A 23427-nucleotide genomic window follows, 5' to 3' on the forward strand; every position below is an offset into this window, starting at 1 on the left:
CCAATGTATTCAAATATCTACGACTCCATATAAAATAAAATAAAAACGGACACCGCCGTAACAGAGATTCAATCACAAATGCATTAACAGTCTGACAGTCATAAACTGCACTCAGGCCACAGCCTGTATGGAAAAATAAATTGTTAACTTAATGTTTGAAACAGCAGGTTATCAACTTAAATGTAAATTAAAATATGAAGTGCCACTATATGCTACATATATGCTAAAATCATCATAGCTTTCAGTTTGTCTACCGCATCAGATGTCGACGCCGTCCTCTCCAGCAGCTGGAATTTGTTTACGGATGCCATAGCAACTCTCAACGGCCACCAGGACTTTTTACGGTTATTTATACGGTTTTATAAAAGCTATTTATTTGTTGTAAACTGTATTAATCATCTCAGAAAAAAATACGTACACTCAAAAGTAATCCGGTCAGGTCGTTTGCATGGTGAAATGTTTCGTTTGATCGATTCATGAAAAGGTTTATCCAACCCAACTCAAAACGATTACAATTTCATTCAGTTTGGGCATTTTGATTACGATTGAGGTGTTTATATGGAGCATTTTCATTGAGATTGGACTATTAAACCGATTACAGTGCTCCATGTAAACGCACCCGACTGTAAAAAAATTGCACTACATGGCACTTTAAAAACCAGATCGTTTATTTATAGTTCGATTACGGATATTTCACGTCATGTTCGAATGCATATTCGAATATCGAATAAAAAGTGCAGCCCTACTTTATAATTGATTTTTCTTACAAACACCTTGCAAAAACAGCCTTTATTAACCACCAGCTGAAAAACTTAAATGTCAAATGCTGCTGTGTGTCAGTATCTTCAACTTTATTGTGCACTTTAGATTCATTAAACAAAATGGGAGTTTTTTTTACTAGTGTACTGAAATCAGTTTCAGTGATTAATAAAGGGAGAGAGCGGTGCTCGCTTTCTGTGTTTTCATTCGCAGTTTGAACAAAAAGTTATTATTTTTCATGTGATTTTTTTTTGAGTAGTTCATACTTCACCTTGACAAAATGTATTTTTAAACCTAGTGATTTTATGATGTTTAAAGGAACATTGTGTAAATTTTAGCGCTATCTAGCACTGAGGTTGTGAATTGCAACTGCCCACCGCTCAGCCCTCCCTTTTGAAGCACACAGGACAAAGATGTCGTCTGAGACAGCAGAGTAGCTAGTGCTCTGTAGAGCAGTTTGTCTGTTAAGGGCTACTGTAGAAACATCACAGCGCAAAATGCTGCTGTGTATTTCTATTTAGATAGAAATGGCTCATTCTAAGGTAATAAAAACAAAACGGTTCATTATTTAAGGTCAGGTAAACAACACGGTAAACAGTTGTATATTATAATTAATTTATCAATAGATCCTCATAAATATTACACACTATTTATTCAAAAGCGAAAACGTGTGAAACAAATATTACAGGAATATTTATGGCCAATAAATGCTCCTGTACCGACATCTACAGGTTATAGTGGTAATTAATTTAATGTGAATTTACAATCAAATGTTGGATTTCCTTGAAACATTCTGTTTTAAAAAAGGGACAATCTCAGAAGGATGACAAAGGTTTTTGGTCATCACATTAAAAATAAAATTTGAAATGCTGAACAAATGTTCGGTGTGCATGTCCAATCACAGATACCGTGTTTTTTTATTTCAACGTTTCCAATGGCTTCAAGTCTTTATTGCAATAAAACTGGTTCATTGGGAAATTATGAAGGTGTGATAACTGCATTCAAATGCAAATACAACATTAAAATTCAACCACTGGTGGTTTTGTGTCATGTACATTGAGTACAGAATGACAGATAACAATTCATCGGAAATACCCAAGCTGGATTATCGAAAACCAGGAAGTAACCACACATATAAATAGTTAACGTGGCAATAGACAAAACGGCAATCAAATAATTAATACACTTTTTAAATAACGTTAGTGCGTCACACTGCAGTATTTCAACTACCCATTGGATACAGAATTTTGTGATGTGGAAACTGTCATTAGTTCAGCATAGTGATAAGGCACACTTCCTGCAAAATTACATCATTAATATGCAGTTCCCACTGCTCCTTCATAGGAACATTCTGGCTTATATACATTAAGACTTGGATTACCGTAAGGAGCTAATAATTCATGAAATCTTTGCCGCTCATGAGAGCCAATCATTTCCTTCCTTTCTCGGCCCTTCCATGCGGTGCTGAGAACTTGGATCTGCTCTCTGTGCCCAAACACAAAGTGAGTGTTCTCTTGAATTTTGCATGCAAATGAACTTATTTTGCTGAGCTAGAAAAGAAGACGATATTCCCAATGCTTTTCATGTCTAGTGGTCAGTCTTTGCTGAACTGTCAGTTCAGGCAGAACAGAGGGGGCAAGACAGATAAACTTCCATCATCATTACATATTTATAATAGGATGGACTGGAGGGTCGACTAGCAGTCATCTATATACACTTTTATTCAGCAAGGATGCATTAAATAGATCAAAGTTAAAAATACATTTATAATGTTACAAATAATGTTCTATTGATCAAATATATAGTTTCCACAAAAATATTAAAGGGTTACTTCAGCGATTAGCATATGGTTTTTTTATCAGTAGAAACCCTGGAGTATATTTCTGTAAAAATTACTCCGGTAACGCAAATATCGTCATCGGTAAAATGTTTGGCCAGACGCTAAAGACTACCGCCAGCAGAGGGAGCTATTTCCGCATGTTTTCAACTCGCACATTGGGGACGGGGTCGCTCAGCTCGGCATTCATGAAAACGGTGCGGCCGGCGGAGCAAAGTGAGTATTTTATCTTCTCAAGTTAATTCCTATAAAAGCTAATCTTTCAAAGGAATGAACTGAAAGCGTGCCAGACTGAACACGCGCTGAGAACTACTGCCACGAGCGTGGATGCGTTTACCTCAGCTCTCATCACGAGAGCTCATTCAGCTCATCATGATGCGTGTAATCTGACTCCTGCTGCGTTTGTGCTGACACTGCCTCAGCGGCTAAATCACATTATATTGAACAGACACGTTCAGGATTTTATGAAGATGAACACGGTAGTGGAAAAGTAAAAGTGATTCAGTTGCGGTGGCTTTCAGAAATGACCTCACATGGCAGTGAAGGATTCTGGGAATTGTAGTCCTGCATCCCCATGAGACAAAAATGAATTTTCTGTCTTTTCTCAGTCTAGAAAACACTAAATTCAAAAATAATTTCACATTTCTACTACATTAATGACCCAGTTTAAATACAGATTCATCTTCCCAGCGCTGAAGTACCCCTTTAAGCAGCACAACAGTTTTTACATTGATTATAAAATAAATGTTTCTTGAGCAGAAAATCCTTATATTATAATGATTTATAAAGGATCATTGGACACTGAAGACTGGAATATTGGCCTGTCCCCGGCAATAATAAAGCATAACTGGCGCGATGTATAACGCTGGACGTGGCACAAGCATTTTAAACTGCGAGAGGCGTCACTTTCTGTGTAAGCTGAATACAGAAGGCAGTCTGTCGGAAGCTAGATTTTTTACTTTATAGTTTTAAATCTGGATATTTTTCTTAGAAAAACTTTATTAACCTCCGGAGCCATGTGGAGTTCATTTATTATGGATGGATGAATGGATGTGCTTCAATGGACCTTGTCACTGCCATTATAAAGATGGGAAGCGTCAGGATATTTATTAATATCATTTTAAAAGTGTTCATCAGAAAGAAGAAAGTCATGTACACCTAGAATGTGAGTAAATCTTGGGCCAATATTAATTTTAAAGTCAACAACTCCTGTAAGGCTGCAGAAAAAGCAGCTTTGCCATCACAGGACTTATTTACAATATTACTGTTTTGTCTTGTTGAGCATAAGAGACTTTTTTTCAAAAACAAAATATTTTGTATGTACATGTGCATATATATACATAATACACAAACCAATACCCATATCAATAACACAGTATCTCTTCTTTGCTAAACAATACAATTGTAATCATGGTAACAACCCCAGGTTGGTTAAGAACTGAAATGACCATGATCTTTGCTACTTTTTTGACTCAACAGGTTACAGATCCAGAGTCCCTCAGAGGCATTAAAAATTTACAACATCCAATAAATGCAAGATCACTCTCAGACAACTATCAAATTCAAAGCCCAACTTCTAAAAAGAGTTATGATGGGTGATTACCGGCCTGACATTTTCAACTTCCAAATGAATTCAGAGTGTCAAGGTTACAGCCTCATTCATTAAATGTGAGAATTAAAAAAAAAGATAAGCAAGATTCCCTATGCAAAGGTAAGCCGTTTAAATGCAACCCAGACCAAAGAGCTCCGGAGACATTGGGAAACTGAGTTTTTTGCACAGGACAGACATCTATGCGTTCACAGCTTTTTCCAGGAGTGCTCATCTCCTGCGTCTCAAAGCTCCTCCGTCTCATTAAAGATGTAACCATGACCTTTCCTCATATTCACAAGCTCAGACTGTGCATAAACATTCTCCTGTTTGCACTAACGTGTGAATGATTCAGCAGCAAGCTTAAGATGAAGTCCCCTGCATGGGTTGGACATCACTCTTTCCAGCTGATCAGGGACCTTTCCATCCCTTCAGCAAGCAATGGCTTTAACAGCTTCCCAACAACTGTAAGCTTATGAAAACCCAATCGTTTTCTTACCTCAATGAGGAAGTCACCAGTCCTCAGGCCAGCTTTCCACGCCACCCCTCCCTCATCCACTGATTCCAGATACTGCAAAGCAGGGAACGCCGGGGTTGGAGTAAACTCCTCGATGGGGGTATCCGCTAAAAGTCCAGGCCGAGTCAGGATGAGACAGAACCAAAGGAAAGAGTAAAGATTGTAAAGATCAAAAGACAGTGCTAGTTTACTGGGCTCAGATTAAACCTAATCTTGGACAACAATAGATTTAAATGAAGATAAAAAATTACGGTTGAATTTATTTATTTTTAGATGTTTTAATACATAAATATATACACACACACATATATATATATATATATATATATATATATATATATATATATATATATATATATATACACACACACACACACACACACACACACACACACACACACCAATGTATGAATAGTCCATTATTAAGCTTGAAATTACTCAAAAAACATGCTGAAAACAACATGTTTTTACATAGATTTCGAAAACTATGAAACTGAGTGCTTGGTAGCCCAATGGATAATGAGTGCAGCTAAACAAGAGCATCTGGTCTGATGATGCAAGCTGCAATGCATCCATCCAACCAAATCAAAAATGAATGCAGGAGTTGGGACGTTTATATAACCAGAGAAAATGCATGCATGGATGTCACCGCTGACAGTGTAGGGAGAAGCACTGGTCTGGAGCCTGACAGAACGAGGGGATGAGCTGATGCAGAAAAAAAAGCCACGGTGCACCGCTCGCAACTTCAAGGGATCTGTAGTGCACTAGATGTAGAAACTAAAAGCAATGCAGTTGTGGATGGGCTGGGCTGGGTGGGGGTGGGGGGGGGCTTCTACTTTTAGTGTAAATTAATTATTGCGCAAGTAGTTAATCCACTGGGTAGATAAAGGTTTGTCAGAGTTACGTACATATGAAGGATCTGCAAGTGAATTAAATACTTTTACCACAGTAAGAAACAGCTGGACTGTCAGGAAGCCCTAGAGACAAAGTGTCAGGAGAGTCCTGATGCATCAAACACAAGCCAAGCACATGGAGCAGGGAGTGGGTGGGGGTCTGTGTTTACACTTCACAGATTTGACAAGCCTACTTAAATTCATCGCAGTCAAGTGACGGACACGCTGACATGAAGAGATGCATTAATTCAGAAGTTCTCGACATGGATGCAATTCATGCAGCTCAAGCCACGCAGACACATCAAACCAAGTGCGCGCGCGATGACGCGCTTTGAAATCAACAGAAATGACGTTAAGTGAGGGGGTACAAAAAAGACAACACGAGCAAGGGATAAGAAATAGCGTGAAATGAAGGACCAACACCGTTTGATTATCGGGGATATTGAGCATTAAGTGATAAACAGTTATGATGAGGCGGCGGAGACGACGAGGGGTCCGTCTTTTTTCCTACCTTTCGCCCCTCTCAAAACGAACCCGAATCCCTCGTTATCCTTCTTCTGCAGCACGACCGTCTTTTCGTTGATAACGCAGTCGCTGTGGAGAAAATTCCGCGCATAACGACCGTTATTACAGCCTATCATCCTCATCATCGCAACCGCCGCGCGCGCGGAGTGATGTTTCATCCTGACAGGCGTCGGCTGAGCGGAATTAATCATTTTTGCGACGAAGAGAGCGATGTGACGAGAGTTGTAACCGTTGAAAAAAGCTCACCGCCGGCTTTATCTGTCGAAGAAGGAGCTGTGACACCGGTTAAGAAAGGCAGGGCCCGGTCGCCGGCGAGATAGCGTGTCGTAAGCGCGAGACATAACCACCAGATGAAGGATGAAAACCACCAGAGGAAAACATGAGCGGTAATCTTGGAGAAATGGGCATGAGAGAGAGAGAGGGGGGGAGAGTGTGGTGTGTGTGTGTGTGTGTATGTGTGTGTGTGTGTTAGAGAGAGAGAGAGAGAGAGAGAGAGAGAGAGAGAGAGAGAGAGAGAGAGAGAGAGAGAGAGAGAGACGGTTTACAGTGCCACAAAGAGAGAAAGAGAGAGCGCGCGAAAGAGTGACGATAGAATGTATGCATGTCTGCGCGCGCACTAGCATAAACTAAACGAGCGACTAAAAATGTTAGATTGAAATTGTAAATAATTAAATTATACTGATTTCTGTTGTTTAACACTTGCATTAATGATTATTTTAGAACTTTTTGAATAATAAATATTTATAAATACGAATCTAATCGCATTGAATACCTTCTGCAGTTTGTTACCAACATAACAGATAATACAAAATAAGCAGTAATTAAAAATGCAATAAAGTGTTTACACAGACTTTTTAAATAACTTTTCATAGACTTCCCTAACGACATATAAAAATGAAACATTCTATGATTCATACATTTAGGTGAACTATTCCTTTAAACACAAAGCAATAGATTGGAATATTTTAAATTTATATTCAATATTCACTGACTGGAAATGTATTTATTTGTCTTATTTTATTGGAGAGATTTGAAGTACTATACTATGGTGGTGGTTATCCTGAATGACACAACAACATTTTCGTGGCACTAAGTGTCCAGCCTAGCACCAGCAGATCGATTTCTGAAGGTCTTCAACCATAGAAGGCACTGGAGATAGAAATAAGTTTGAATATGACAGCAATGAAACTCAAATGTTCTCTTTTCTCCCTGAAGGACAAGAGGGCTTACCATCTTTTAGATGGAGTATTAAATCCAGTCCTGTAAGTACTGAGTACTGAATAGGTACAGAGTTGCTCAAACTGCACCGTCACAGTCATCCCTCACAAAGAGCTGGAGTCTCATTTCCACCTGGTACATGAACTTCATTCATATCAGGAAATGGGATTGTGGTCTGTGCCATTTCATTTGACTTAACCTTGTATCTTGACTGTGTCCTTGGAATGAATTGGACCCTAAAATAAAATCACTAAAGGTCAGCAGCTATCGTTTGATTAATGCACCCCAAAAGATCTCGAAGCGTTTATAATCCCATAAAAACTTGAGCTGGTATATTGTGATCGCAAGATTGACTGACCGACTTCACAGTCTTAAACTATAAGATAAAGTCTTATTGAAATATTGAAAGAGCTCCAAGCTCAAAAGGTAGAGTGCTGACTCCCGAGGAATGATGCATGGTTGTCATGGCAACATAATCTGCTTTGAAGGGGACACTGTGGCGATGTCACAGAGCAACAAGGTCATTAATATCCTGGCCTGTTAGATGGGGCTCAATAGCTTGGAAATATTATTTGCTCATAATGTATTTATACCTGCGAGGTGATTTCATTCCAAACGCCTTTTGTTGACTCCTACACAACACATTCAGATCACTGTCCGATATTTAAACGCTAATGTGTATTAGCTGTTTAACTAAAACTAAATAATGCACCATAAATCCATTCCGTTTTACCCTGCCGGAAAGTTTACACCGGAATCCACTGCAAATATATTTATTGTAATATCTGGAGAATATAATTAGCGTGTCTGAAAAAGACTGACAAGACTAACAGGTATCATAAGTGTATCTGTGACAAGTTCACCTAAAAGCACCTACGTCCTTCTGTACGCCTGCCACTCAAGCTCCCTGCAGCAGGAAGTAGCCTGCACTGCATTGCCATGGATTCTCTGTCTCCATGACAACCAGCTCCGAGCAAGGGGTGTGTCAGCTGGGTAGGAGTATGGTAGCCGGATGCGAGAGGATCTGTCTTTTTTTGTCTTTTTAACACCATGTGCCAAATGTGTAAAAGTTCATAGTACAGCAAAAAAAAAAAAAAAGAATATTACACTTAAATAGCAGGGTTACTAGAGTTCAAACGCATAATATATATTTATTTTTAATAAAAATATGATTTTAAATAATTATCTTATTGCTTTACTACACTCAACAGTGAACCAATGATTCGCATTGTCAAAGACAGACCATTTATTTCAAATGTGCAGATTTACAGCCACCTATTATGGCATCATAGTGTCAAAGGGCTGATTTTTCAAATGCCATCAAAGTGTCTCCATCATGCAGTGACGACCCCAAGCTCGAGCGTTGCTTACATAACCGGCCATTTAAAGAGTTTTCACACTCTTCAAACCATTTTTCCCATGTGAATAACAACGTGCTTGTGCGGCGCTTTGTGTTAGATGACAGTGAGGTGGAAAAGTTTTGGGAAATTATGGTTTTTGTGTAATGGATGCGCAGGTAAATTGTGATTAAATTGTCATTTACTGATGATTTGTGCTGCACTTTGATACACTGACAAGAATAATTATTAATTAAATTGTTCATGAATATATGAATATATCTCTGGTCATGAATAATTGATTAATGACCTTTTTTATTTTATTCTTTGATTAAATAATAGTTTAAATAATAATACAGAATTAATAATCCAGAAAATTATCTATTTTGGTGTAAATAAGAGGGATATAAAAAGTAAAATAAATTCTGGGATTCTAGTGGAAAATTTGCAAAATGTGCCAAACATGGAAAGTATTATCAAATTGCTTAAAGGAATAGTTCACCCCGAAATTAAAATGATCCAATGATTTACTCACCCTCAAGCCATCTTAGGTGTATATGACTTTCTTCTTTCAGCCGAACACCATCAGAGTTTAATTAAAAAATGTCCTGGCTCTTCCAGGCTTTATAATGGCAGTGAATAGAGCCCAAGTTTTTAAAGCCCCAAAAAGCCCATCCATCCAACACAAAAGTAATCGATATGACTCCAGTGAGTTAATAAATGTCTTCTGAAGACCAAGCAATGGGGTTTTATAAGAAAAATATCCATATTTAAAACTTTAATCACTAGCTTCCGACAACAGCCATACATGCGTTCATAAGAGAGTCGAGTTCTGGCAGAAGGGTGACCTCTGACCTGACATATGATGACATAGGTGTAGAGTAAGCTTAGGCAAGAATAGATACCTCTCACGAAAACCATGTGACTCTCTCATGAACTCGCATACAACCATTGTTGGAAGCCAGCGATTATAGTTTATTACGTTTTTTAAATGTGGATATTTTTCTCATAAAATCTAGTGTTGTTTTGTTTTTTAGTGAGTTTTGAATATTTTTATATTGAAATCATTTACTCTCCAAATTAATGTAGAAACAACTTAGAGACGGTTTATTTAAAATATAATGGCATCTTTTATGAATGAAGGCCAGTATCACTGAAACTAATACTGCTAGCCTACTGATGTCTCTATGATATATTGGTATTTTTAAACATTAATAATAGATATTCAACATTTACAGTATAATTGAAAGCTATCAATTTCAACATTTATTAGGCTTTAAAAGAAATACACTAACCTAAAACAATCTTCACATAAACCCATCGTAATAAATAGGGATGCACCGAATGTTCGGCAACCGAAATTATTCGGCTGAAAATAGCCAAAAAAAGCACTTTGGGTGTTCGGCCGAATAAGTAAAAAGGCCGAATAATTTTTGCCGAACAATGACGTTTTTAATGACGCGATCAAATAGTAACCCACGTAGAGTGAGAGGCGGGCGCTTTATGCAGCAAACATGTCAGCAGTGTGGAAGCACTGTTTAGTGCTGCATCTCATGTCATAAATGAGAAGAGGAACCGACTTTCATGTGAGAAAGCAGAGAAGCTACTTTTCATAGAGAAGAACCTGCCACTTTTCCTGAAGAAGTAGGCTAAGTAGGCTTATGTCTAGGACAGTTATTTATTTGTTGTGGGTTTTTTGCACTATTCAATGCACATTTGTTGTTGTAGACATACAGAGTATATTTTTGTTATTTGATTTATTTCTCTGAAAAGCAACACAAAATAGTAAAAAGCAAATTTTTACTATTTAATTATTCTAATGGTAAAAAAATTGCCAAATAAATGGAAAAAATGCGAAACACCGCGTTCAATATTCGGCCTTCGGCCAAGCATTTAATTATTATTCGGTTTCGGCTCCGGCCAAGAATTTCATTTCGGTGCATCCCTAGATGATTTCATTTCAGTGCATCCCCAGCATCCCAAATGGATGCTGTGTAAAATATTGGAAACGCGTTAAAAGTTAATTGCATGTGTTAACGCACTAATTTTGACAGCACTAATAAAAACACATGGAAGGATGTGCTTTTTGGAGCTTCAAAAAACTTAGGCACTATTCAATGCCATTGCAAAGCTGGGAAGAGACAGGATATTTTTTTTAACTATGATTGTTTTCAGAAGAAGTTGTCATTTACACCTAGGATGGCTTGAGGGTAAATTATGGGAGGATTTTAAAATTTAACAGTTTAACACAATCTGTTTAACATTGTGAGTGACATTCCTGTGGAATTCCATCAGTGCAGATACATTGGAATATTTATTTCTTGTCACCAGCATAGCTGACCATGTTGAGGCAAAACATACTAAAATCTGACAAGGATCTATATGCAAAAGATTGGTTCAGTATCCTTGTCTGAACTGTAAATAGAGAACTGTACGCAATAGAAAACACATTTAAATACCATTGTGTATTGAAAAGATGGTCAGAAAGATTAGAAATGGTTGATCATACCTTGATGCATCAAAACTATCATAAGATCCCACAGTGTAGTGTCGGAAGAGCTTCCTTCTCTCTGACCGGTCCGCCCGGGCATCTGTGAAGACATATTCACAGACATTTACTTTAGATAACTGCCAACTATGTAATATTTCAATGTTGCCACAGAGAAAGAGCCACACAATTCCTTTTTTACGTATTATTTTCACACAACAAAGTTTCTACCAAAATCCTGGTGTGACTGTGTTCCAGCACTAACCCACCGAAGTTTGAACGCTTCAACATCAGTCATCATCACTTTGACACTGAATATAAAATGTGCAAAAAGAATAAAAATAAGCACCAGCGTTTTTGAGAGGAACAGCAGATGTGATAAAGTGAAAATGTCGTAAAGGTACGGTTACATAATTGCACTAAAAAAGCTGTCTAGTCACAAATTGGTCTTACTGTGTGTGCCATATGTCACACAGTCCCAGGTGCCATTTTCTAAACATTTAATCATTTAGCCAACATGACGACCAACTGTTCTCTAGAAAATATATAAATAACTAAATATGCTTACAGTTTCACCTTGACATACAGATTGTCACAAAAAAAAAAAAAATCAATACCAGCAAAACACACACGCACTCAAAAAAATCACATTTCTTGATCACACGCCATGAGCTCACAACGAATCCGCAAATTATAACAGTGAAATCAAAATCTGCACTACACCAACTAAACCACATTTAATTGCAACCAATAAAAAGCCCTTTGGAAGACAGGGACCATTTGGCCCATAATGGAGCCAAACTAGACTAGTCCTCCGAGAGAGCTCAGGAAGGCCAAATATTGACTGCGTTTTATGAAAGAAAGCAGAATAAGAGCCAACAAAGCTAATGAAGAGATTTTTTAATGTTGCAGAAATTAATCGTTTACACGGCATTATGGCATATTATTTGTACCACATTAAAACAACTGTCCGCAGAGGACTCGTACAAATGGATCAAACACAAACAGGCGATTAATATCCAAATTCAATCAAATCACCTTGACACACAGCCCCAAAAGTGCACTTCTAAAGATTGTATCAAGGGAGGAAGTACAGACAATAAAGGGGGCACAACTGATGATAATAAAGATCCTCAGCAACACATATTCATCCATTAATGAGATTCTCGAGGAGTTTGTTCTGCAGGCTGCAGCTTCTGAAAACTGCACCATTTGTATTGTCCTCTGCGGTTCTGTTGATACACGATGATATCAGTAGTCAGGAGGCTGCGTGGGATTCAACACTTTCCCCTTCCAACCTACTCACTGGTTAGCTGTTAAAGTTACAGACGCTCAATTCTTTGTTGAGCTGAAACGTTTTGATGTTCAAACAAAAGGAGGTTTAGATTCAGCGCAATTCTTCAGAGACATCCGCTCTATCCTGTGACTGCTAATGTAAGATGTCCTCCCAATATGTAAGTGGTTTCAAATACATAAAAAAGCGGTTTAATAAATGTTTTGGTTAATCAAAACTAGAGAGGTTAAAATTCATATGTTCGTTACCAAAGAATAAAAACACAGCATTAAAACCAGCTTTAAAATATGAATCATGACCATTACTGAAAAGTAAGCATTTGACACTCTACAACTTATTTTTGGCTTTTATATTTTTGTCATTAATATGAAAATGAATCAAATAGTATTGAGGTCAGTCTGTTATGATGCATCCCGTGAAATGAATAAACCAAAACTGAATCGTTTGAGTGTGCAAGTGAATCATCACACTCTGAGCCTTGACATTACCATTTATAGATTTAGATTAGAGCACAGGTTGTGCATTATCCATTTGAGCAATACCTGATTTTTACATGCATATAGCTGAGCAGGTGCATTTAATACCAAAGAGATACTGATGTTATAATTAATAGGATGAATAAAATGGCCACCATGTTAAGTGCCATCTCTTTTTGTTCTCTTTCTCACATCTTAATGGAACACCCTGTCAGTTTCTCCTTTAGCAGCTGTGTCGTCTTTCCAGTACACACAGAGCCACTCGACATGAGTGTTGTTCCTCTGTGGACAGTGTGTGGAAAAAAAGCCTATTTGACATGAGGACGAGCAGCGTTGACAGTTGCTACAACACTGGATTTCAAATCACCAGGGTTCGCTAGCTGTGTGGCTCACTTGATAAAAATCATAAAGCGTTCGAGGCAGCAAGTTAGACTTTAAGGACGCAGAACTTCCATGTCAGCGTCAGAGCACACCACTGGGAAAAAAAGTAATAACTATAATATTCTGCCCGTCACGCTGAAGTTTTAAAACTACAACTTGACCACAGTTCCTCACTCAGTTCGATAAAATAAAACTATTTTACCTGATTTGACATCTTTGACCAAGCTAAAACATGATTGAGAACTCAATTAGATTAAAAAATGTCCATTTTACTGCAATTGGTTTGCAACAAGAACTGTTCAGGGCCTCTGAAACGGACACAAAGAGTGGCTATAAGTCATCAGCATGCACAATTACCTTAAAACGCAGAGAAATTGTTTCAGAACAAACTCATTTGTGCAGCAAAAAATCTGCAAATTAAATTTTAACGGTAACAGACTCATCATTCTGTCCGCCACGCAAACATCAGCGCAGAGCAAAACATCCAATTATTAGTCTCACAAATCCGTAATACATCACAAACCTCCTCAGTTTGCCACATCCTCAAATCAACATACCTCCAAAATGAACCTTCTTCCTGGATCTGCTAGTTTCGTCCATTGGTCCCCTTTAGTTCAACCCCCGAGTCAATCCGAGAAACACTCAATTCTCCTTTGCCCGAGGGGGATTGCCACTTTTCTCGATCCCACGGGCCCTGACGCCTAACTTCCCATCTCCAAAAACTCTCGCGCCTCCTCGAGTGCTTCAGGTGAGAGCTGACCATCAGCACCACACACATGGAGAAGAGAACCGTAGCATTGGAAAAGATGGTACGTAAGCTCTGTTCTCAGCGGCGTGAGAGGGAGAGAGTGTGTGTGAGAGAGGGAAAAAAAAGATGCCACAAAAAGAGAAAAAAAAAAATCTTACCAAGGCCCACTCCTTAGCAACAGGGTTTGTACAGTGTAGAGCATGTTTCCATGGAAATATATCAATCAGGATTGTGCATGAGTGTTGCTCGAAAAGGTTCAAGAGACTTCAGCAGAATACTTGTGCGTTTGCTAACCAGCCGATGCTGGATTTAACCATATCCAATTTTGAACACTGCACTCATCATCAACTTTCAAAGCTATCCAGCAGCGTATGGATGGTATGTGATGCATTTTAGCTAAACAAATAAGAGCGCTTTAGGCAACATTCACCAAGAGATGTGATTAAAATAAAGCAGAGCATCGCCATGGGAACCGAATGACTATTCCATCAATGAGAGAAATCAGCTGTCCTTGCAACTCTTCGAAAGCCCTTCACTCGTAGCAATGCATTGTAGTAGCCATGGATTTCAAGGCTACCAACGGCTCCCATCACAACTGAGCATTTCTCACTTTTTCACACTGCCATCCTGCTCCTTTTGCAATGCTAGCAAACATGGATGAGGTTCAAAACGCCTCGTACCATAGGTAGCAAGCATTTTTACTTCAGATTACTGCTAAAATGTGTGTGAATTGATCAAATGTGTTCCAACAACTCAATTATTGGCCATAACATGAGGAATAAAATGATACAGGCAAAATATGCCAAGTACGTATTTGGGTCAATGGTGTGACATACAGTTTTTTTTTCATTCTGATCCATTAATTTATTCATATGTGTATATATATAAATATATATATATATATATATATATATATATATATATACACACACACATATATATATATATATATATATATATATATATATATATATATATACACACACACATATATATATATATATATATATATATATATATATATATATACACATATACATATATATACATATACATATATATATATATATGTATATATACAGACCCTCATGTCTGTTCATGTCTGTCTGTCTATGTCAATAATTTTATTAAAATATATACGATAATTTGGCGAGGTTAGGTTATACAATGTTACAACCTCACAAAAACAATATATTTAAGCATGAATTATTAATGAATTGCAATTTACCTTGGAGAATATTTTTAAAAACGTTAACCTTTTAATATTTACATAGCTATTAAATAATTATCATATGTAGTTTCACTTAATGGTAACACCACATTTTTAGAGTCATTATATTTAAAGCTTTCTTGAAAATGGCATAAAAAAACATGAATAACAATAAAGTTTTTTGCATATGCAATTAAAACTAAACTTTTCCTGGACATTTTCATAGACGCCCTTATTTGCACTGAACCAATTTTTACATTGTTAAAATACTCTCTTATATCCCAGTGACATCAATAAGTAGGCCAAGATCCCCCTAAAAAGTATAAACATTGTGGCGCTTTCAAGAAATTGCTGTTTATTTGAGAATTCCGGCCAGCTAAGCATAGCAACACTGGCTGGCTCAACCAATAGCATGACTTTAGGGCGGGGCTACTTGTTTATCCAACCAACAGCAACAAGGAAACCTGTTTGAAAACATTTTTTTACATTCCAGTTGAGTAAAACAGCATTTAGGTTAGCCATACAGATGCAGAAGCACTTACTGTGTTACAGCAGGACAACCTCAAGGCAAATGTCATGTTCCATCACATGACGGGTGAACATAGATCTTACAGTCTGAGAGCTGAGTCAGCCAGACTCTCTGCCCGAGTCACATGGGCCAAAGCCTCTTGGCCAATGACAGCTGTCGTTCACCACACCTCCATTCTGCTCACCACATGCTGTCGTGAAAAGCTCTCCATTTGTTTCATGTGGCTGCCAATAGCTATCTTACTGTACATGGTCATAGCCAACAATCTGGACCACAGCACAGAATTATGTTTGAGATTTCAGACTAAAGCATGACTGTAGATTAACAACAGGATTCGGATAATTACTTTGTGTGTAATTATGTCAAATGTGAGAGCGATGCAATCCAGTGCCTTTTACTGTTACTATTATACAGTGCATGCATAATTATTATGCAAGTCGATATTCACATTTGATCAATTCCAAACCACATCAATCTTAATAACTAACAGCTTGTGATTCTTATTAAGTGGGGGTCATGTTGCAGGATTCTTTACCTTAATAATGTCTCTGACACCTTGTTCTTCTGAAAACTCTAGGTTGCACTTGGAAAATGGTGGCACTGGAGACTAAAGGGTCCCTTTTGGTTTAATTATTTCGAATTACACAGACTTCTTCACCTTAATTCTTGAAGTCTTTTGCCGTTATTTCCTGTCGAATGTTCATGCCTCACTTTAACAATTTCTATAGTGTTGCAGTACTCAGGGTCTGACATTAAAGGCCCAATATACTTCAAGCGAAGTCGAAGAACGAATTGATGTGACGTCATTTCGAACAGACCAATACTTATTTTGCAACTTGCCAAAGAGAACTTTCTGGAAAAGTTTGCTATGGCTGGTACACACCTTTGTACTACCAATGGTCCGTGGTGATTTAGTAATAAGTAGGTGTGTGCGGCCGTGGTAATCTTTTCTGGTTCATTCCTCCTGTTCAAGTCCGTCGAGGTCGGACATCCGCGAGTGATGAACACACCGGAGAGCTGATTTGTAGTAGAAAATTAAGTTGTACTTCTGATGAATTGAGACAATGACACTGTTTTTGATCTATTGTACAAAGTGCTATATAAACAATCGTGACATTACTTTACTAGAGTGTGGAATTGCAGAGCCCATGCAAAAATATCTACATTGCTATGATCAGATGCTTTTCTTATGGTTCCGATATACTCACGGCAAAGTTCTTTTTCGTTCTTCATTTAGGGGTAAAACAAAGTTCGGAATAGGTGTCCAGCAATATCCTGCTATCGAACTCTGCTGAGAGTGAAGTTTAGATGAATACGTAAATATGAGAATTTCCTCTCAGTTACACAACATAAATAAACACAACAAAATTGAGGAAACCGCAAGCATTTTAAGAAAAGCATAAGAAAAGCACGGCACTCCTGTAAGGTCACGTCACGTTTATCTATATATCACTTTATGCAATAAATAACTTAAAATCAAGCAGCTTTACCGTTTCAACTTGAAAAACAGTGCCAGTGTCTCGTTACATCAGAAGTAAAAAAATTATACTATAAAGCAGCTCCCCGGTGTGTTCACGTTTTCACTCGCAGACGTCTGACCTTGACAGAGTGAACAGTTCAAATAAACCAGAAAAGATTTTCACCTGAAAGAAAGCACAGGTTCCACACAGTCGCACACACCTACCTATTACATAACCGCCATGAACCAATGGTAGTACGAAGGTGTTTAGCAGCTGGAGAAACCTTTTCTGGAAAGTTTGCTTGGGCAAGCCTGTTTCGAACTCCCAAAACGAACTTCGTTTCAGCCTGATTTTGTGCAAAATGACGCATCACATTAGTTTGTGCTTTGAGTTCACTTGAAGTATAATGGGGCCCTTTATGCTTTATTAAAAATATATACATTTTAGAAACTTAAACGACTTGTAACGCAGTCACTCCTACTAGCCACTTTGACGGTTTGAAATCTATATGTAATATTTACATTTTTCAATTGTAATTTTTTTTTAAAGGCAGCTGAAATGATAAACTAAGCACAATGTGTTATCAAAAATATATATTTTTAAATAAATATTGATACTAAAATATCAAACACTTCCAATACTTCCACCTTTGCTATTGTTGTGTTAAAGGGGTTTCATTTTATAATGGTATTGTCCGCATTATTTTACTTAAAATGTGTGCACATAAGTACTAAATTGAGTTCTTTTTAATTTCTTATCGTGCTTAAAAAGTAAAATATACACACAAAATAATGTCAAAATGCTGGTCTGTTTATTTTTAGGGAATGTAAACAGTTAAGAAATAAAACACGTGTAACAGTATAATAGAGCCGTGCGTCATGTCTTAAAGTGACAGTAGCCTAATACACCTGCTGCCAAATTATGAGATAATATAAAAAATATCTATGGCAGTTTTTCCCCACAGTACTGATGTCAACATTATGGCCAGTAAAAATGCTGATTGGCTATTGAAAAACCACTAGCCAGAGTGAATGGATGATCAAAAAAGTTAATGTCAAGCCCTGGCAAAATTATATATATATAAAAATAGTAAAATAAAAATAGTCTTAGCCTCCTGCTGACTAGTGTCCTGCCCTTCCCAACCCGTTTATACCGTTTATTTTTTCCGGTCTATGGTTTACACACACACAGATGATTCGACTATCAGTCGACCATAGAGAGATTCGAACATTCTGATTCGAATGTGTAAATCCTTATTCGGGGACACCCCTAATATATATATAGTATTAAATATCACTTATAAATGGTCATATACAAAATGAATAGTAGTTATCAAGACTGTTTTGATTTGGAATTGGTAAAATGCACAATTAAAACGCTGCTATTGTGCTGCAAAACTATTGTGCTGCAAAAAACTGCAAAAGAAATTTTAACAATAACAGACTGATCATTCCAACACAACTGTCCACAGCACAAACATCAGCGCAGAGCAAAACATGCAATTATTAGTCTCACAAATCCGTTATTTATCACAAACAAATCAGAATATCCACTTACATGAAAATTATGCGTGCACTGTAAAGGCTCAGATGGCTTTCAATGAAGAAAACATCTAAACGCCTCTATGACACTTGCGCACCACACACACACACACACTGAGCTGAAAAACGCACAGTAGCAGCACTGATGTGGAAGGCATTCATTTGGCCCAAAATAACAACTCTCAACAGAATGTTGCCCCTGGCCCCTTCTGCCAATTTGCACAGTGAATGTTGAGTGTGCACACCACAGCTACACAGACAATGATTATACTCACAACTAAAAAATAAAAATCTATATTTATCAAATATTTGGACTAGAGTAGTGCTATGATTGCTGTTAATAACATTTCTGCACTCTGTCCAATTTGGATATAATGCACAATTTCTCAGGTGCTCATACACAGCTATGGTTGACAGATGAACTCAAGCATTTGATCTGAGAGGTGGACGCGTGCGCTCTGTGGCCTACTTGCAAATGAACACTAACTGAATTAACAGCCTGCTATCGCCGCAAGGCTTCTCACATATTCTGCGGGTTATCAGAGCACTGGAGAAGAATACAGTGAAAAGAGACACAATAAGAGGAAGAGGAAACGTTTTTTTCCCCTCACCTTGTAATATGTGAAAAAACAAGCAATCGTGTGACCTGTAAGTTAACGCTTTATTTGTGATAGTTCACCCAAAATGTAGATTCTATCATTTCTGAAAAGACCAAAAATTGAATCAATAACAGATTATTCACCTTCATTTCAGCTCTACAGTATAATTTGCCTTATCGTCTATTGAAATATGCTATACACTTCATGCTAAGTTTAACATCACTGATGCCACCATTGGTTGTAACATTTTTTTCTGTATAAAAAACTTTTGTACAGCTTTAATATAGCAAACAATCAGTATGGACTACTTTCGTTGTATGAAACAGAGCAGTGTGAACTGTTAGAAGTTCCCTAATGGGTTTGTTAACTAAAACTTAAACTAATACAAACTGGGAATTGAAATAAAGTTATAATTATAAAAAATTATAATTAAAAATAATTATAATAAATAGATTTATTAGATACTAATACTTATGCTAAGATTGAATACTAATATGAGATACTAATATATAATAGAAACTTTAAAAAGTACTAAAATTACTAAAACTTAAATTAAAAAATGAATTGAAGATTTATAGAACTATAAAAAAAAAATTACAGAAATGTACACTAAAATACATTTTAAAATACAAAAATAAAAGCTAATTCATAATGTTAATGAATACTGTATTAGTTTATATAAATAATACTAGAATAACGCTGGTTTGGAACAACAGTGTGTTACCCCCTGTCAGCGACTATTGGCACTGGTTGTTGTTTTTTCCACCGGAACACGTTTCATAACTTTCATAAAATTGTAAATCTAACCGCCAACTTGTTTGATGGTGTTTGCTGGTATTTTTCAGTGCAGTATGAATTGGACATTAGGGTACACAACAGCAATGTGCTAAAAACAGAAACATTTTTTTCTTTGCGTTTTTTGCATACAGGCAACGAAGTTGTCAAAACGACCCGTTCACACGGATCCGCATAAAAGATTAAAAACATTGTAATATATATGCCTGGCCAGTAGTTGGCAATGTCCCTTTGTAATGAAACACTACACGCCTTTAGACTGAACACATAATACGCATACGCATGACGTCACCATTTTCCCAAATTCGTGTTTTTGTAGTTTACAAGTAGCCTGACAAGCCAGACCCACATCAACCATAGACAGGGCTCATTCCGAGGGGCGGGATAAACGGTTGTCTTTCAAACTCCCTCTGCACGCGATAGGATAGCGCTATAGGATAGCGGTGTTGTGTAAACGGCCCCTAAATTATGACAGAAGTGTCAGTTTTGGTTGTACTATTCCTTTAAGTTGCAGTGTCAGTGAATGAGAATGTGTTGAATGTGTGTGCTGGCAGGTGTGTGTTTGTGTGTACACACTCACATGGCCTGTCCTCGTTGGGTTTGCTTGGGATCTCTTCCACACATTCTGCTGGAAACCAGCCTACATTCCCTCGGGCACTGCCTTCCCAGAATCCTCCTTCTCCAATACTGAGAACTATAGAGGAAGTCAGGAAAAAAAATTAAAATAAAACATTGTTCTCACTATTTACATACTGCATATATTGTGCAGTCCTAAATATGACACCAGGAAAAAGGACTGTTATACTTGCAGCTCTTTTAAGATTCAAGATTATTTTGCTCATCTCTCCGACTGACATTCTAACAACCTTCCCTACTGATGTGTATAAATATACACATGCCAATTTAATATATCAGGCCTAAGATGATTTTATCCAGTGAAGTCTTTAATTTTATCCACTGAAATCTCTCTAGTTCATCTCTTTCTGTTTGTGAAGTGTTGCTAGCTCTGGCCAGGCATCGCCTGGTGCCGAAGGGCAGAATCTGTGAATTCTTGTTCTCCATATGGCAGGAGAAACTGTTCTCCCAGTTACAAACCAGCTTTTCCCTTAATTTGGTGCACACACACTTAAAAATATCCATATTTACTATGAATAGCATATGGCTTTTTGAGTAAAGCTAAACTGAAATGTATGTTTACATTGTACACACAATATTTTTTAGATACACATTTACCTTTCACCCTGTCGTTCTTGTACAAAGCAATTTCGCCCTCGGCCTGTGGTTGGTAAGACTTGACCACAACATAGTGTCTTCCTGGTACAGCACTGTACAGCTTGCGTTTGGACCCTGGGGTGTCCATGCCGGAAAAGGCATCCCTGTTGGCACGGGGACTGGGAATACAAGCAACATTATATTATTATGAATTATGAATACACACACACACACACACACACACATTATGTATGCCATATTTTATATATATATATATATATATATATATATATATATATATATATATATATATATATATATATATATATATATATATTTACACACACACAGTGAGGAAAATAAGTATTTGAACACCCTGCTATTTTGCAAGTTCTCTCACTTAGAAATCACGGAGGTGTCTGAAATTGTCATCGTATGTGCATGTCCACTGTGAGAGACATAATCTAAAAAAAAAAAAAAAAAATCCAGAAATCACAATATATGATTTTTAAAACTATTTATTTGTATGATACAGCTGCAAATAAGTATTTGAACACCTGTCTATCAGCTAGAATTCTGACCCTCAAAGACCTGTTAGTCTGCCTTTAAAATGTCCACCTCCACTCCATTCATAATCCTAAATTAGAAGCACCTGTTTGAGGTCGTTAGCTGCATAAAGACACCTGTCCACCCCATACAATCAGTGAGAATCCAACTACTAACATGGCCAAGACCAAAGAGCTGTCCAAAGACACTAGAGACAAAATTGTACACCTCCACAAGGCTAGAAAGGGCTACGGGGAAATTGCCAAGCAGCTTGGTGAAAAAAGGTCCACTGTTGGAGCAATCATTAGAAAACTGAAGAAGTTAAGCATGACTGTCAATCTCCCTCGGACTGGGGCTCGATGCAAGATCTCATCTCGTGGGGTCTCAATGATCCTAAGAAATGTGAAAAATCAGCCAAGAACTACACGGGAGGAGCTGGTCAATGACCTGAAAAGAGCTGGGACCACCGTTTCCATTGTTACTGTTGGTAATAAACTAAGACGTCATGGTTTGAAAGCATGCATGGCACGGAGGGTTCCCCTGCTTAAACCAGCACATGTCTTAAGTTTGCCAATGACCATTTGGATGATCCATAGGAGTCATGGGAGAAAATCACGTGGTCAGATGAGACCAAAATATAACTTTTTGGTCATAATTCCACTAAACGTGTTTGGAGGAAGAAGAATGATGAGTAGCATCCCAAAAACACCATCCCTACTGTGAAGCATGGGGGAAGTAGCATCATGCTTTGGGGTTGTTTTTCTGTACATGGGACAGGGCGAATGCACTGTATTAAGGAGAGGATGACTGGGGCCATGTGAAGTGAAGTAGAGGGCTGCATTGGGATTGAGTCCCACGGGGCCCACCGCAAATCTCGCGGGAGCAGGCGGTTTGAATTTTGCTGCGGGCGGGAATGGGCGGCTAAAAAAAACACAGCGGGATAGGAAGGTTGCCTGGCACTATGATGGAGAAGATGTCAATAGATGATGTAGAAAAGAACCTCAAACGAGGTATTTACAGTAAAAAAGCTAAGCAAGGAAAGTCTGACATTTGGAGAAGTTTCTCAATTGTTTGTGATAAAGATGGAAAGGAGCTGGACTTTGTTCATTGTGACAAATGTGCAAAAATACTCATCTACAATGGGCACAAATCCGGCACGTCTGGTTTGAGGCGACACACCTGCTCTGTTCTCCCCGGTCAATGTTTTCATGTAGGCCTAGCCAGGTTTATCATATGTTTTTTTGTTTTTGTTTTTGCAAAGTAGTCTATTTTTATGTGCAAAGTTGTTGATAAAAAACAAATTATATTTGAATGTATTGTGTTTTTTGTCTTTTTTTTTACATGCAGGCCAGGGAAACGAAACAAACAACCACATGAATCTCTTTAATAATATCAATACAAATACATGTTTTTTTTCCCCTGCGGGACGGGAGAAGACACAAAATCAATGCATCTCTATTATTGTGCGGGAATA

General features: G+C 37.6%; 1 protein-coding gene across 3 annotated transcripts in view; it reads right to left on the reverse strand.

The window, feature by feature from the left end:
• Positions 1–23427, reverse strand: part of shank2b (SH3 and multiple ankyrin repeat domains 2b) — a 128924-nt gene that overhangs the window by 30377 nt on the left and 75120 nt on the right. For all 3 annotated transcript variants that reach the window (XM_067436154.1, XM_067436153.1, XM_067436155.1), the window contains 5 exons: positions 21429–21586; positions 20776–20889; positions 11184–11265; positions 6106–6188; positions 4684–4808 (listed from right to left, as the gene is read on the reverse strand). In XM_067436154.1, the coding sequence (XP_067292255.1) occupies positions 4684–4808; positions 6106–6188; positions 11184–11265; positions 20776–20889; positions 21429–21586 (562 nt within the window). The remainder of the gene's footprint in view (positions 1–4683; positions 4809–6105; positions 6189–11183; positions 11266–20775; positions 20890–21428; positions 21587–23427) is intronic.

The sequence above is a fragment of the Pseudorasbora parva genome, chromosome 25 (assembly GCF_024679245.1).
Source record: "Pseudorasbora parva isolate DD20220531a chromosome 25, ASM2467924v1, whole genome shotgun sequence".
In the NCBI taxonomy this organism is placed as follows: domain Eukaryota; kingdom Metazoa; phylum Chordata; class Actinopteri; order Cypriniformes; family Gobionidae; genus Pseudorasbora; species Pseudorasbora parva.